The 14,498-nt window shown below is 39.0% G+C and overlaps 1 protein-coding gene across 1 annotated transcript in view; it reads right to left on the bottom strand.

Annotated features, from left to right (window-relative positions):
* atp13a3 (ATPase 13A3) overlaps positions 1 to 14,207 on the bottom strand; it is an 85,606-nt gene extending 71,399 nt beyond the window's left edge. Inside the window, exons 1-9 of the mRNA XM_059986907.1 lie at positions 14,001 to 14,207; positions 4,754 to 4,894; positions 4,503 to 4,573; positions 4,334 to 4,414; positions 2,979 to 3,048; positions 2,758 to 2,892; positions 2,432 to 2,504; positions 1,532 to 1,663; positions 508 to 675 (exon numbers count right to left, since the gene is read on the bottom strand). Coding sequence (XP_059842890.1) covers positions 508 to 675; positions 1,532 to 1,663; positions 2,432 to 2,504; positions 2,758 to 2,892; positions 2,979 to 3,048; positions 4,334 to 4,414; positions 4,503 to 4,573; positions 4,754 to 4,894; positions 14,001 to 14,207 — 1,078 coding nt within the window. The remainder of the gene's footprint in view (positions 1 to 507; positions 676 to 1,531; positions 1,664 to 2,431; positions 2,505 to 2,757; positions 2,893 to 2,978; positions 3,049 to 4,333; positions 4,415 to 4,502; positions 4,574 to 4,753; positions 4,895 to 14,000) is intronic.
* Positions 14,208 to 14,498: the final 291 nt, after the last annotated feature.

Raw genomic sequence — 14,498 nt, 5'->3', positions numbered from 1 at the left:
CGACATTAAAAGACCTGTTCATCACCGGAGTGAAGAAAAGAGCTAAGAAGAATTACTGCTGACTCCACCCATACTAGCAATCACCTATTCACTAGATTACCATCTGTGAGATGCTACAAGTCTGTTACCACCAGGACAACATGTCATCTTCAAAGCTTCTTTCTTGCAACTATCCAGCTTCTCAACAAAACTCACTCAGGTGAAATACCCTAACTGTCCCTGCACAACATCAGTTAAATGGACTTTCCTGCTGTCCTTGTTCTATTGATTCTTATTGAGTCTGTTCATATGCTGACATTTATTTAAGTTTGATTGTTGATGTTTGAGCATGTGACCATTCTAATTGTTATTTGTTCATGGCTGCTTGCACTATTGTCTTGTACATTGTTGGTTGCTATTGTGTTGTCTATTATGGTATTGTCCCGTGTTTTACACTTGACATTGAACCACAATCACTTCTGGCAATAAAGTGGTTCTGATCTGAATCTGATCCGATAGGAGGCAGACCTGTTCGAAAGACAACAGCTTTTACGTCACTTTGTCCTACTGGCTTGGACTGTATAACTTGGGTCCCACAGAAAAGGATGTGGCACTTGTGATCTTCAGTGGACTGACTCCAACAACCAGCAGTGGGTGCATTAGGTAATGGGATCTTTGTAACAGGAATGCTTTCACCTATATGGAAAAACAGAAGATTAGATTAACAAATGGCATTAGTCAGGAGTGACTGGTCTGCATCAGCTGCAAGTTTATCCTAAGTTAATTTCAAAGTTATGAAATTGATAGCACAAATAATGCCCAGAAGAATTGATCTGAGACAGTAATATGAGTGAGTTTGTAATTTCTTCTTCTGTGAATCAATTGCTTACAAGGTTGCTTATATCCCTGTGGTGAACTACATATACCTGTCTGGACACGGCCCCTGCTGACTGCTCCTGTGGCTCCTCCCACAGACCCCTGTATAAAGGCGATCGAGGCCTGAGCCCGGCCTCTCAGTCTCCAGGATGTAGTATGGTGGTCACTCACTGCTTGTTCCTTCTTCCAGTCAATAAAAGCCGATATCTCGCCTTTACGTCTCAGAGTGAGTTATTGAAGGTGCATCAATCCCACATCTCATCAACTAAAGCAACACAAATTCTCCAACAGGAAAAAGAATGTAAAACCTCTATTGAGACAAATCTCTTCTGGGAATCAAGTGAGAGTGCAGAGATCCAACCAGCTTATCACATGTGTTATAAGTTCTGTCATTAGCCAGGTTGTTTTGAGTTAAACCCCAACCCCAAAGACAACAATTTTTAAAACTTCTCTTGGGATTCTGTAAAAGTGTCTGACTCACAGAAGAAAAATTGCCAACTTAACCATTTTGTTACATTACCGCTTCAGTTTAGCTGTCCTGTACTATCAGGCAAATGGTCCGCAGCTACTCTCAAGGAATCTGAGGTAATTCCATTCAAAGTTACGTTGTCTCTCCATTATCCCGGGAAGAAGAAGCATAATATTTCACAAAGGAGTGAAAAAGACTGACTCTCACCTGTAAGCATGCTCTCATTAACAATGCAACCTCCCTGGATCAGTATGGAATCGCAAGATAATATTTGCTTATTACCCGTCACTATAAACACATCACCTGGTACCAGCTCACTGGAAGGCACTTCCTTATATCCTAGAAACATAAGCAGCATCATGTAAACTGTTTTTGATACGTTGTTCATTTCCAAAAACGACTAAGAAAAACAACAAATAAGTGTTTTGCTGTCACCAGACCTGATAATAGAGATCTGGATGTGAGGAATACATTGGAATGGAATCATAAGTTTGTGAAACTTATGAGAACTATTTATGAGCTATATCCGCAGGATTAAAGTCAAGTACATTTTGAACATTAATAAAGAGGTAACTAAATAAATTCCCTGTTTTTGCCATTCATGACACTGTGTCACCAATGGTTAGTTTAAGTACATTGCTGAGTTACAGGGCAATGGACTAAGATATAGCTCAATCCTTTCTTTCCCTTGCAGTACATGGATTCAAAGTCTTATAGCTTTAGTGTTGTACAGCAAAAATGGCTCAAAGTGAAAAGCTTTATCAATATTGAACTACTCATTGGTTTAATTCAATTGGTCCTGCAAATTCAATTTAATTAAATTGAATTCAATTAAAATTGAATTCAGAATCAGTCTGTCATTAAATGATAGTGTTGATTGCAGCCTAGAGCCTCTTATGGGAAGTTGCACTGGCATAAGCTAAAGGTTTATTGGTGGGATCAAAAGTTCACTTAAATAAAAGCACAAAAATTGAGAAAATTTGTAAGACATGAGTGATATACCATGAAGAAAAAGCTAACAAGAATGAATCATTGTTGGTGAAGGAAGTACACTGGCAAAAGTCCCAGCTATGAAATAGCAAAATATCGGCACAGAAGGCTGCTCACCTTCATTTTTTCTGCAGACAGTGACCATCACGTTACTGTGAGATTCCACAAGTCTGTACAATTTTATTGACTGCTGCAAACAGTAAAATAGCATAAGAATTTATTCCATCTCTTCCAATGGAAGCTGTTCCTTGCATAATTCATTAAGACAGATTTCAGAAGGTGAAATAAATGAAGGTTAATGAAAAGCCAAATACTCCTATCAACTTTCAAATCAAAGATTTAAATATTACGGACAACTCTAATCATACAGATGACTGCTACACCATTGCTGAAAACAGAGTATCAAGGAGAAGATAAATCATACTCTCTGAGTTAATACTCACCTGTTGCACATTAAACACCGACAAAGCAAGAGAGATGAAAGACAACATTAAGACCGCAATTGAATATTCTGTGTAGTCCTCAGAAAGCCACAGGCACACACTAAATAACTGGAAAGTATAAAATGGATTTAAGACCTATTATAAAAAGGGAAAAGGGAAGGTTTAGTCATAAGTTATAAAATGCAAGCAACACCACAGTGAGTAAAGACAACAACACTTACCTCTTTACAAAGCAGTTTCCAGATTGGAGAAATCTGTATTTCAATTGCATTAGGTCCAAATATTAATCTCCTGCATTAAAACATTGTACAGTTATTACAGAGAATTCTGATCTCCATTACAGTAATATTTGCACAAAGCAATAATAATTACTGTATATATCCACACAAACAATAATACTTCTACATTTTAATTGCTAAACTAAGTGATGTAATTATCAATGTGGCATACCTCCATTATGGGAAAATAACCAATTTTCAGCTTTACAGAGAATTGTAATAGATACTTGTCTAGCAATAGTTGAATAAACAGGAATAGGAAATGCTGCAAATACAAAGCATGAAAGGTAATACAAAATTCTGAACAACCATTTGACAAGACCTGATAAAAATTAAAGATATAATAGGAATCAAGGCTACACAATCCTTGACATCCTATACAATGATAAGCCTTGTTGAATTAAGTGTAATTGTATTTTAGCCATTTACTATGAAATAATAACTGATGAACAACATCACCAGCCTTAAATAATTGATCTCTCATAGACTAACATTCTCCAGAATAGCATTTAAACATATCTTGTAAAAAAAGAATTATTATTCTGCTTTGTGTTGATATTTTAACTTCTGCCTTTGCTTTTGCTTCTGAAAAATATTTAGAGTTATATTTCTTAAAAGTTCCTATTTGAGTGTGAAAAGATTTTAATCTGATTGGCTATTCAGTCATCTTAGTGACAACATCTTTGCTGAATACGCTATATTGATAGCATCTGATGCAAGTCACATCAGGAAATGGAAATTGCATTTAAGTTTTGTGGGCAGATTTCTTTAAATCCACAACAAAAATAGTCCCTGCATTCATGGTTATAGGTTGAAATAGAAGACTATGGTGTCTGATGACAGACTAACCATGATTTCACTTAATGTAGAGGAACAGAATAACTGGTGCAATTCTATGCTATGTCCCCATGCTGGAATGAAGCCGACTATTTATTGTCATCTTTTTTTTAAATATTAGATACCCTGTTCATGCACTACTTTTATGGACACAGAAGGAATTGTATTTGTTCAATGTCTGATTCCAACAAGGTTCCCATGGGAACAATGATAAATCCCATAAGTCACCAATCCTGAAATGCTTGAGGGTAAAGTATAGCAAATATAACTTACAATGAAAGGGTTTTGAGTAACATTTCTGGATATATACGCAAACACGACATTGACAAGATTTAAATATGAAATTGCAAGCAAGCTGAGCTACCTAGTCATAAAATCGACCAATTTATTTTTCAGCAAATATTTACATGCACAAGTTAGCAAAATATACTAACATGATAAATGATTGTTTTAATAACTACCTGGTAGTTACTTCTGTGATACTTAATCCAGAGCCAAAGTTATGATGAATATCAGCACAAGAATAACTCTCTTCCAGATCTCTGAATAAAATAACAAATTAATAAAAATAATCCGAAAATCTTCAAATTACCTCAGTTTGAGAAAGCCAGATAGATTGTAAAGACTTACTCAGGTCTAACAAATTGCTTTTCCTTAAAATCCCAGATGTACCTTATCTTCTGAATTTCAAAATACCGTACCTGTAAGGATCAATGAAGAGCATAAAGATATTTTGGGAAAAAAGCGTAGTATTTAGACAAATAAATACCATTTCAAACATACTTAATTTGTTTCAATTTAAAATAAATCATTCCAAAAATATATTAATTAAATCACATGCATTGGACAAACAAAAGATGATTGTAAAATTAAGCCTTTACTTTTAATTCAGGTTTCATGATAATTCTATGCAGCAATGATGTCTCGTCTGAAAGGACTGGATGTTGTGTACCACATGCTTTACCATGCGAGGACAAGTCTATCTGCTTTACTTTTTTCTTAGTCCAGGTTTTATATTCATCCTATGAGAGGAAGGATAAAACAACACAATTACTCAACGTATCAGTTCATTGTGAAAACATCAGTGTGATCTTGTACATCTTATTTTTAAGGTAACTCAGTTTTTTCTAAATTCTTTCTTACTTTTCTTCTAATATTTGTATATCTGTGCATTTGTAATGTGACTGTGACACTGTAAGCTTCTTTGGGATCAATAATCTATCTATCTAATTGTCCACTCACACTCTAACATAGGGAAAAAAAAATACTGGTTCCCATTGCCTTTGACACAGATTTGGAAACATTTCTCAGAGAAGCTGCATCAAATCCAGGGGCCAGAATTATACTCAGAGCATATATATGGCATTTATTTAGTATTACTAGCAAGAAAGAGCTTTAGCATAAGAGTTATAATATGCCACAAAGAACATAGGTGATTTTTAGGTTAGATGACTAGATGCTTGGTCAAAGAGAGTTTAATGAAAACCTTGGAGGAAAGAGAGAAGCAGGCTGTGGAGGGTGGAATTTGAGAGCAGAGAGCCCTGAGCCCTGAGAAGGTTCAGCACATTTGATGGAGTATTTACAGTTAAATATGCACAAGGTATCAGAATTGGCATGGTGAAGGTGTTTGAAAAGTTAGAACAGGTAGGGAAAAAGCAGCATTAAGAGAGATTTGGTTTGAATTTGAAACTCTGGGTGAGTTTACTGCTGTGAAGAGGGTGCAGACCATGTACAACTTCTGAGCTGACTACTTCTGCTCAGCCAGTTCATTTTAATTTTGTTGTCAAAAATTCTATGATTAAGGAAACTAGCACTTCAACTGCTAGCATCAACAGTATCATGGCTATTGCCCATAAAAGCTAAAGCATATAGGAGGGCTACAGAAAATTTGGTTGAGTGGTGTCATAACAACAACCTCTCACTCATTGTCGACAAAACTAAGGAACTGATAATAAACTTTAGGAGAGGGAAACTAGAGGTCCGTGAAGTAGTCCTCATCAGAGGATCAGAGGTAGAGAGGATTAGAGATGCACCATTAATAACTCTCGGAGACATGAGGCGAGATAAAGGCAGTCAGCGGGGGGGGGGGGGGGGGGGCGTGTCCGCACCCGTATATGTAGTTCACCACAGTTAGCAACTTCACATTCCTAGCTACTACACTTTCAGTGGAGCTTTCCTGGGCCTGTGCATGAGTGCAATTGTGAAGAAAGCACAGCAGTGCCTTTACTTCCTTAGGAGTTTGCAGAGATTCAGCATGACATCTAAAGCTTTGACAGATATTTATAGATGTGCAGTGGAGAGGATATTCGCTGGCTACATCACAGCCTAGTATGGAAAGAACAACGCCTTTGAGTGGAAAATTCAACAAAAAGTAGTGGATACGATGCAGGGTAAAGCCCCCCCCCCCCCCCCCCACCATTGAGCACATCTACAATACAAGATACTCTGTGACAGGAAAGAAGTATCCATCATCAGAGATCCCCACCACCCAGGTCATGCTCTCTTCTCGCTTTTGCCAACAGGTAAAAGTTACAAGAGCCTCAGGACTCACACCACCAAGTTCCAGAAACGTTATTATCCCTCAAGCATCAGGCTCTTGAACAAAAGGGGATAACTACACTCAACTTCACTTGCTCCATCATTTAAATGTTCCCACAACCAATCAATTCACTTTCAATGACTCTTTATCTCATATTCTCATTATTTATTGATATTTGCATTTGCACAGCTTGTTGTTTTCTGTGCTCTGGTTGATCTTTCATTGATTTGCTATAGTTAGCATTCTATACATTTATTGAGTACGCCCACAAGAAAATAAATCTCAGGGTTATATATGCTGACATATAAGTACTTTGATAATAAAATTTACTTCGAACTTTGAAAAGCTAGCAGCAAAAGAATTATAAGGCTATATTTACATTTATGAATAGATTCCACAGGCTTGGTAAGTATATTTCTGCTTTGTAATCAAAAGGATTAATTTCAGGCATCAAGCCAATTAGCCTATGCTATCAGAAGTTGGCTTTGAATATTAGTTTGATGTCCAGCAGGTTTGATGTGCTATAGGCAGGGTTTATTTGATTATAACATAGCGATGAGAGGCTTACTGGTGATAAATACCATAAAGACGACAACTTGGAGGTGGCTCAGTAATTCTTCCAATGTAAGTGACCCAACAATCTGTGTTCAAGTCCCATTCTAGAGAATAATACATGGAGACATTAACTTTACTTACAACCAACAGCTGGCTGTGCCTGTAGCTTTTGAGAAGAAAGCAGAAAAAGCCAGTACAGATTGTGGACCCCTTATCCAAAATGCTTGGGACTGGAAGTGTTTCAGATTTTGGAATATTTGCATTTAGTTAATGAGGTAGCTTTGGGATAGGAACCCAAGTTGAAACACAAAACCCATTTGCATTACATAAAAAGCTTAGAAATATGCTCTAAAAGTATAATATGTTCAATAACTTTGTGCATGAAACAATGCTGTGTACATTGAACTATCAGAAATGTAAGCTATCACTACCTCAGCCACCCAGGTGGACAGTCAATGGCTGTTTGGCATTGCTATTACTTATGTACTAGCAGTAAGCAATCTTTGTCTTACAATTGTTCATTATATAAATGCACAACAATAAAAATGATTACATCCCTGTGGTGAACTACACATACCTGTCTGGACATGCCCCCCCCCCCCCTCTGCTGACTGCTCCTGTGGCTCCTCCCACAGACCCCTGAATAAAGGCGATTGGAGGCACTGCTCCTCCCTCAGTCTCCAGGATGTTGTGTGGTGGTCTCTTGCTGCTGACGGTGCTTTCTTCCAGCTAGTAAAAGCCTATCTCGACTCACGTCTCCGAGAGTTATTGATGGTGCATCAATTCCATTGATATAATAAAAATATAATGTGTGCTCGGCTGTCATGGTTAATTGAAAACAAAGCAAAACTGTTTAGAGACAGCATGCACGTGTTTACACTGTATGACGTGCTTCTGAAATAGCTAATTTCCAAAATTGAAAAAGTATGTTTAATTCTTAATTACGAAACCAGCAAAGATGAACCATCTTATAGTGATAAAAATCTAACAAAACTAAAACTTGCACTATAACAATCTAATAATGTTATAAGCATCAAAGTTAGTGTACTTAAGTGACCATAGCATAATAGAGAAATTAACAATCTTAGCCGTCACCAAAAAAATATCATCCCTGGCTCACCCCTGGCTCTAACTAGACTAAACTCAACCTAAAGACAAAGCATAAATATTTAACTATATTCATTTGCTTCTACCACGCTCCAAACCACCCATAGTAAACGTGCAACACAAACGTACAATACAGACAGACAGAATATAAATACATGGCTCCTACAGGGGTAACAGAAGCTGCACAGCAGCATTGGGACAAAACCTGAATCATCTGTTTAACAGCAACAAATAACAGCAGTCTCCACCTACCATACTGTGATTTGATTAAAAGGTTACAGTGCACTGTATTTGCACTATGCTTCTTTGTCAGGTTTTATATAAGGTATAAAAACAAAAGATTGAATTTAATTATGGGTAAGCATAATAAAACTGAAAAAATAATCAACATTTTATTTTTAACACTCAAACATGGGATTTTAGGTGAAGTTGAAATTCAGATTTCATTCCAAAACATGTTTTGTAAATACCAAAGAAACATGATGATCTTCGCTTACAAAAGAAGATAAATACAGCACCAAACACTGCAACTGCTTCAGGCCTGAGAAACTTGAGGGAGAGGGTACATCACTGTGAGGAGGAACATCAGAAGCATTTGAGGGACCTGGAAGTAGATGGTCTCGGAATCAAGCCATAAAGAAAATTGCATATCTTATGCTAACCCCCTCAAACAAATCATTGAGATTGAAGGTCTACAGGGAACAAACTGAATTGCTCTCTGCAGAACCCAATAATTCTCAGCTTCCAAAAGGTTTTGTTAGGCAGGGCATAAAGGGTTACAGGGAGAAGGCCAGAGATTAGGGCCAAGAGGGAAATGATCAGCTATGATAAAGTGCCAGAGCGGACTCAATGGATTAAGTGGCCTAATTCTGCTCCTATATTTTATGGTTTTAAAACAAAATTAAATATTCATTCTGATCCTTCTGGGCCCATATATGGCAGCTGATGCTCAAGGACCTGAGATGACAAAGGCCGAAGCCTGGAAGTGGCATTAGGAGTCAGGATTTTTAGGTGCAGCCTCTGCAGTATTCTTCTGAATCTTCAGGTGGTATTGCAAGGGATTCCTCCTTCTAAGCAGTCATAACTATTTGGGAAATTTCTTGGCTAGCCTCAATAGCTGCTAAAAGATTTACATGATAATGAGCATATCTATATCAATGACTATGGAAGAGGTGAATATGGGATGAGTCTTGGTGTTGACTGTTTATTCCCCTCTGGAGGGGTGCCTGATCTGCTGAATTCATCCAGCACTGTGTGTGTGTTGCTCTAGATTTTCAGCATCTGCAGAATCTCTTGTGTTTATGGGATAGCTGACCGTCTTCCCAAATACAGAAAATCCTGTAATATACAGGATTGTTTGCTGCTCTGCCTGTCAGTGTTCTGCCCTATGGGTATTATTTGATATCTTGCTCTGCTTTTTATGAAGCAAGATGGCACCAGAAACAATGTGACCAACAGCGATGCCCTAAAGACAGTACCTGAAACTACTTTTACTTCTTCTTTCAAGTATGATTTTACTGCAATTGGAACCTGTGAGATACACTCTGGTGGTGTACTTTTGGGCTGATTGAGTGATCTGGTGCTTTGCTGTCTCTGAGGGAGTTCGATGAGGTTTGGAGCTGACTGTGTGGCCTGACGGCTTGGAAGCCACAGATAGGGCTGCGAATCCTTGATCGACTCCATGGCTCCTCTCCAATTGAGACATCAAGGGCACGAGCCGATGTTTGACTCCAGTGCTTCTCTGCGATTAAGGCATTGAGCAAGGTTGAAGTCAATGGAGATGAGAGCAGAGGACAGGTGGCTGTTTGGCAGCATCTGCCTGTGTTTGACCAGTTTTGCTCTCGCTAGCTGGTGTCAGAGGGAAGTGCATTCCATGCCGCAAGGATTGATTGGACAGGGTGTAGACTCATTTTGGGGGGTGCTGAGGTTCATGGTGCATGTACTTCTGGATTCTGGCTACTCTTTGTTTTTGCTGTTTTTGTGTGTGGTTAGACACGGACTGAGGTGCTTCAGTGAAGAATGACGTTGCATGCAGCCTGAATGTCCAGCAGCGTAGCGCTGAACTGAATACTACTGGACTGTGACACCCGCTTTGATGTTGGATATTCTATATGCTGTTCACTTTTTGTTGTCTGTGCAACTTGTTCTTTCTTCACATGTTGATGTTTGATGTTTTCTTGAATGGGTTCCATGGTATTTTTTGGTTTGTGGCTGCCCATGGAAGGATGAATCTAGGAATTGTATTCTGTATACATACCTTGACAATAAATGCACTTTGAGTCGTTGAAGGTTTTGAACTTATTCTGTGCCAATTCTATTCCCTGGCTTTCAGATAGATGGAGCTCATCAGCCTGGGAAGGCAGTCCATCTAAGAGAGGGAAAACTCTGATTTCAAACCTCCGCTGCCTTGCGGCCATACCCACTCATGGGAAAGGCTTCAGGAGTAAACCCTGAGGACAAATCCGGAGCTGGAGTCCCTAAGGCAGTCCAACGTAGTCTTCAACCTCGTTCTGGCAACTCCTGCAACGACACTGGTGCCAAGCTGTATCAGCCCTTGCCCTTCCCTTGGACAACATCAGTGGTGCGGAGAGGGGACACTCACGGCATGGGCAACTGCCAGTCTTCCATACAACCTTGCCCAGGCCTGCACCCTGGAGAGGGGGCAGATCCATGGTTTCACAAAACTAACAGATGTCACACCCTGGTTTTCCTCCTCCACTGTGAAGTGGCATGCACTGCTTCCAGAAAGAATTATCCTAAGTAACGTCATTCTGCAGTAGTTACACTTAATGATTACAGAAATAAGCATTACCTTTCCCAGAACAAAATACTTTATTCAACAGTTTTAAATTCTCCGGTAAGATGCTGTAATGAATTCAGCATGCAGTATTCATGTAATAAAACCTCAATCGATCTGCTTTCAACTGTCTAGTAACAAAACCAGTGGAAGCACTAGAGCATATATAATGATGGAGGCATTAGTAATGATCTTTCAAGAATCATTAGATTCTGGCATGGTTCTGGAGGACTGGAAAATGCAAATGTTACTCCACTCTTCAAGAAAGGCAAAAGAAAGGAAATTATAAGCCAGTTAGCCTGACCTCAGTGGTTGGGAAGATGTTGGAGTCACTTGTTAAAGATGTGGTTTTGGGGTACTTAGAGGCACATGATAAATTAGGCCAAATTTAGTATGGCTTCCTTTTGGAAAATCAAGCTTGACAAATCTGTTGGAATTCTTTGAGGAAATAACAATCAGTTGAGACCAAGGAGAATCGGTGGATGTTGTTTACTTGGATTTTCAGAAGGCCTTTGACAGAATACAGCACATGAAGCTGCTTAACAAGTTAAGAGTCCATGGTATTACAGGAAAAATACTAATATGGATAGAGCATTGGCTGATTGCCAAATGTTGAAAGGCCTAGATAGAGTGGATATGGAGAAGATGTTTTCAATGGAGGGGGAGTCTTGAACCAGAGGACCCAGCCTCAGAATAAAAGGACGTCCATTTAGAATGGAGATGAGATGGAATTCCATTATCCAGATGGTGGTGAATCTGTGGACTATGTTGTCACATTGGCTGTGGGGGCCAAATTGTTGGGTGTAGTTAAGACGGAGGTTAATTTAGCTTCTTGATTAGTCAAGGCGTGAAAGGTTATGGGGAGAAGGCAGGAAAATGGGATTGAGTGGGAAATGGATCAGCCATGATAAAATGGTGGAGCAGACTTGATATTAGAATAGACTAATATTTGATGGTCTAAAGGCTAAGTTTGATGACATCAGAAGGTATCTGGCAGGCATAGATTGACATATGTTGCTTTCTGGCAGAGATGTTTGGTAAGTGGGAGGCCTTCAAATAAGAGTACAGAATCTGTATGTTGTAACAGATATAGGGAAGCTTGTTTATTGAAACCTTGGAAAATAAAAAGCAGGAGGCACAAATCAGATATAGGCGGTTAGAATCTTCCTCACTGCCAAGTGGTATAGCTGACAGTGAGGAAGGCTATCAAAACTTACAAAGTGACCGGGACTAGGTAGGAGAATGGTATGAAAAATGGAAGATGGAATTTAAAACAGAAAAGTGCGGGGACATTGAGAGAACAAACCAGTGTAAGACTTGCACAGTTACTGATTGGCTACTCAGATTTGCGATAAAACAAAGGGACCTGGGAATACAGATCCATAATTCCTTGAAAGTGGCATCACAGGCAGATAAGGTCTTAAAGAGAGCTTTAGACACATTGGCCTTCATAAATCAGGGCACTGAGTACTCAAATTGGGTGTTATGTTGAAGCTGTATAAGACGTTGGTGAGGCCACGTTTAAAGTCTTGTGTGCAGTTCTGGTTACCTATTACTGAAAAGATATCAATAATATCTTGAAAAGTGCAGAGAACATTTACATAGATGGTTGCTGCGGATTGAGCACCTGAGTTACAGGGACAGATTGAAACTTCATTCCCAGAAGTGCAAGAGAATGAGAGGAGATCTTATAGAGGTATACAAAATCATGAGGGGTATAGATACGGTGTATGCTAGCTTTTTAAACTCAGGATGGGTGAGACCAGAACTATAAGCCATAAGTTTAGGATAAAAGATGAAATATTTAAGGAGATACTGAAGGTGGTGTAAGTGTGGAAAGAGCTGCTATTGGAAGTGGTGGATGCTGATTCAATTCTAACATTGAAGAGCAGTTTGGATAAGTACATGGATGAGAGAGGTGTTGGAGGGTTACATGCAGATAGATGGGATGGGACCAGATTATCTTAGGTGGGACAAGGCAAAAAACCAGCCTGGCACATACTAGATGGGCAAAAGGGCCTGATTCAGAGCTGATTTGTTCTATGGCTCTAGTGTAGAATTGATGTCATTGGGTGCTTAATGCAGACCTCGATGGGGCCAAAAGACTCATTTCCATGTAGATTGACTTCATGAGAATGATTGCTAACCAGCTCTTGGAGCTGGGATATTTCCCCTCTGTGAAAATGTGGCACTCCAATTAAGTTGGAGTGAGATGCAGTGACCAATAATCAGATAAAAAACCTCATATATTGAGTTCTATATTCACTGGACAGCAGCAACATCAGTTCTACTCAAAAAAAATTCTTGTTCCATTTTTAGAGACTGCTTTAAGGACCCTCAGATAGTGGTCAACCTCTTCTTTGTAGATTGCTTCAGTATTACAAATAGAGTCATTAAAGTGGTTTCAAGACAATGGTTAATGCGAAAAATTTAGAAATGATCAATTCACAGTTCCTGTGAATTGCACATCTTCAAAATGTTTAAAACAGACAAGCTTTCAATTTATGGCATTACATTGCATTAGTTCTGAATAAACTGGAGGTTTTTTTTGGCTGCTGGTGCACTTCAATTTCAAAAACTTCAAATCTGAGTGAGGAGTAAATAGAAAATAATGGTGTGGTGGTGTGGCGTTGTAGTTAATCAGCTTGATTTGGAACAGAGGAATTCTAAACAGATCTTTGCACCACTTGGGAAAGGTATTACCTCTTTTTCAGCTGATTTTTATTTCTCCGTCATTTTCATTTGGCATAAGGTTTACCAAATGATATGACATGCAAAATTTGCTTGTGGTAAGATTTTCATTTTTGCTAGTACAAAAATAACATTTACTTAAATGTGCCATTTGTATTCTCCAAGCCCAGTACTCTAGAAACCATGCAATTTAGAGAACCAACACTCAAGTGGTATCTTTTGTCCCTGTTGATATTGCCAGTAACCTCAAATACAAGCTTATATGTGTGCCTGAACTGCTTTGTCAGCGTCAGAGCATTCCAATCCTATCACCATTCCAGGCTGCCGCTGCAAATGGTGACAGAGAGCTGCTTTAACTGCAAAGAAAAAGCAAGCAGCAAATTCTAGGCTAAGATGTTCAAATTAATTACCATTTCATTAAAATAGGAGTGAGACTTACTGTAGTTCTTAGGAGGACAATATCAGCTTCTTGCAGAGGGCACCGAACACATTTGGCCCAGACACTCCACTCAGGCCTCCAGTGAAAGAGCAGCAGCAGAAACCCACAGGACAAGATACTTCCCAGTATATACAGAGCTTTGCGGCAGCAGCAGGTCTTAAAACCAAATATTTCCTTTATAGAATGGGAAATGAAAGTGTGAAACATATTAATGAACCTCTTCACATATTGGTTACAGTAAATCGTACATCTTGCTGATTTACAATGATGGAATGATTTCAGTATTCGTAAACACAAGGGATTCTGCAGATGCTGGAAATCCAGAGCAACACACTCAAAATGCTACTGGAACAGCAGGTCAGGCAGCATCATTGGAGATGAGTGAACTGTCAATGTTTCGGGCCGAGACTCTTCTTCAGGACTGGAAGGGAAGCAGGAAAGGGGAAAACGCCAGAATAAAAGGTGGGAGGAGGGGAAGGAGGACCGGCTAGAAGGTGA

This window comes from Hypanus sabinus, chromosome 2 (assembly GCF_030144855.1).
Source record: "Hypanus sabinus isolate sHypSab1 chromosome 2, sHypSab1.hap1, whole genome shotgun sequence".
NCBI classification, from domain to species: domain Eukaryota; kingdom Metazoa; phylum Chordata; class Chondrichthyes; order Myliobatiformes; family Dasyatidae; genus Hypanus; species Hypanus sabinus.
This window is presented reverse-complemented; position numbering and strand designations above follow the sequence as displayed.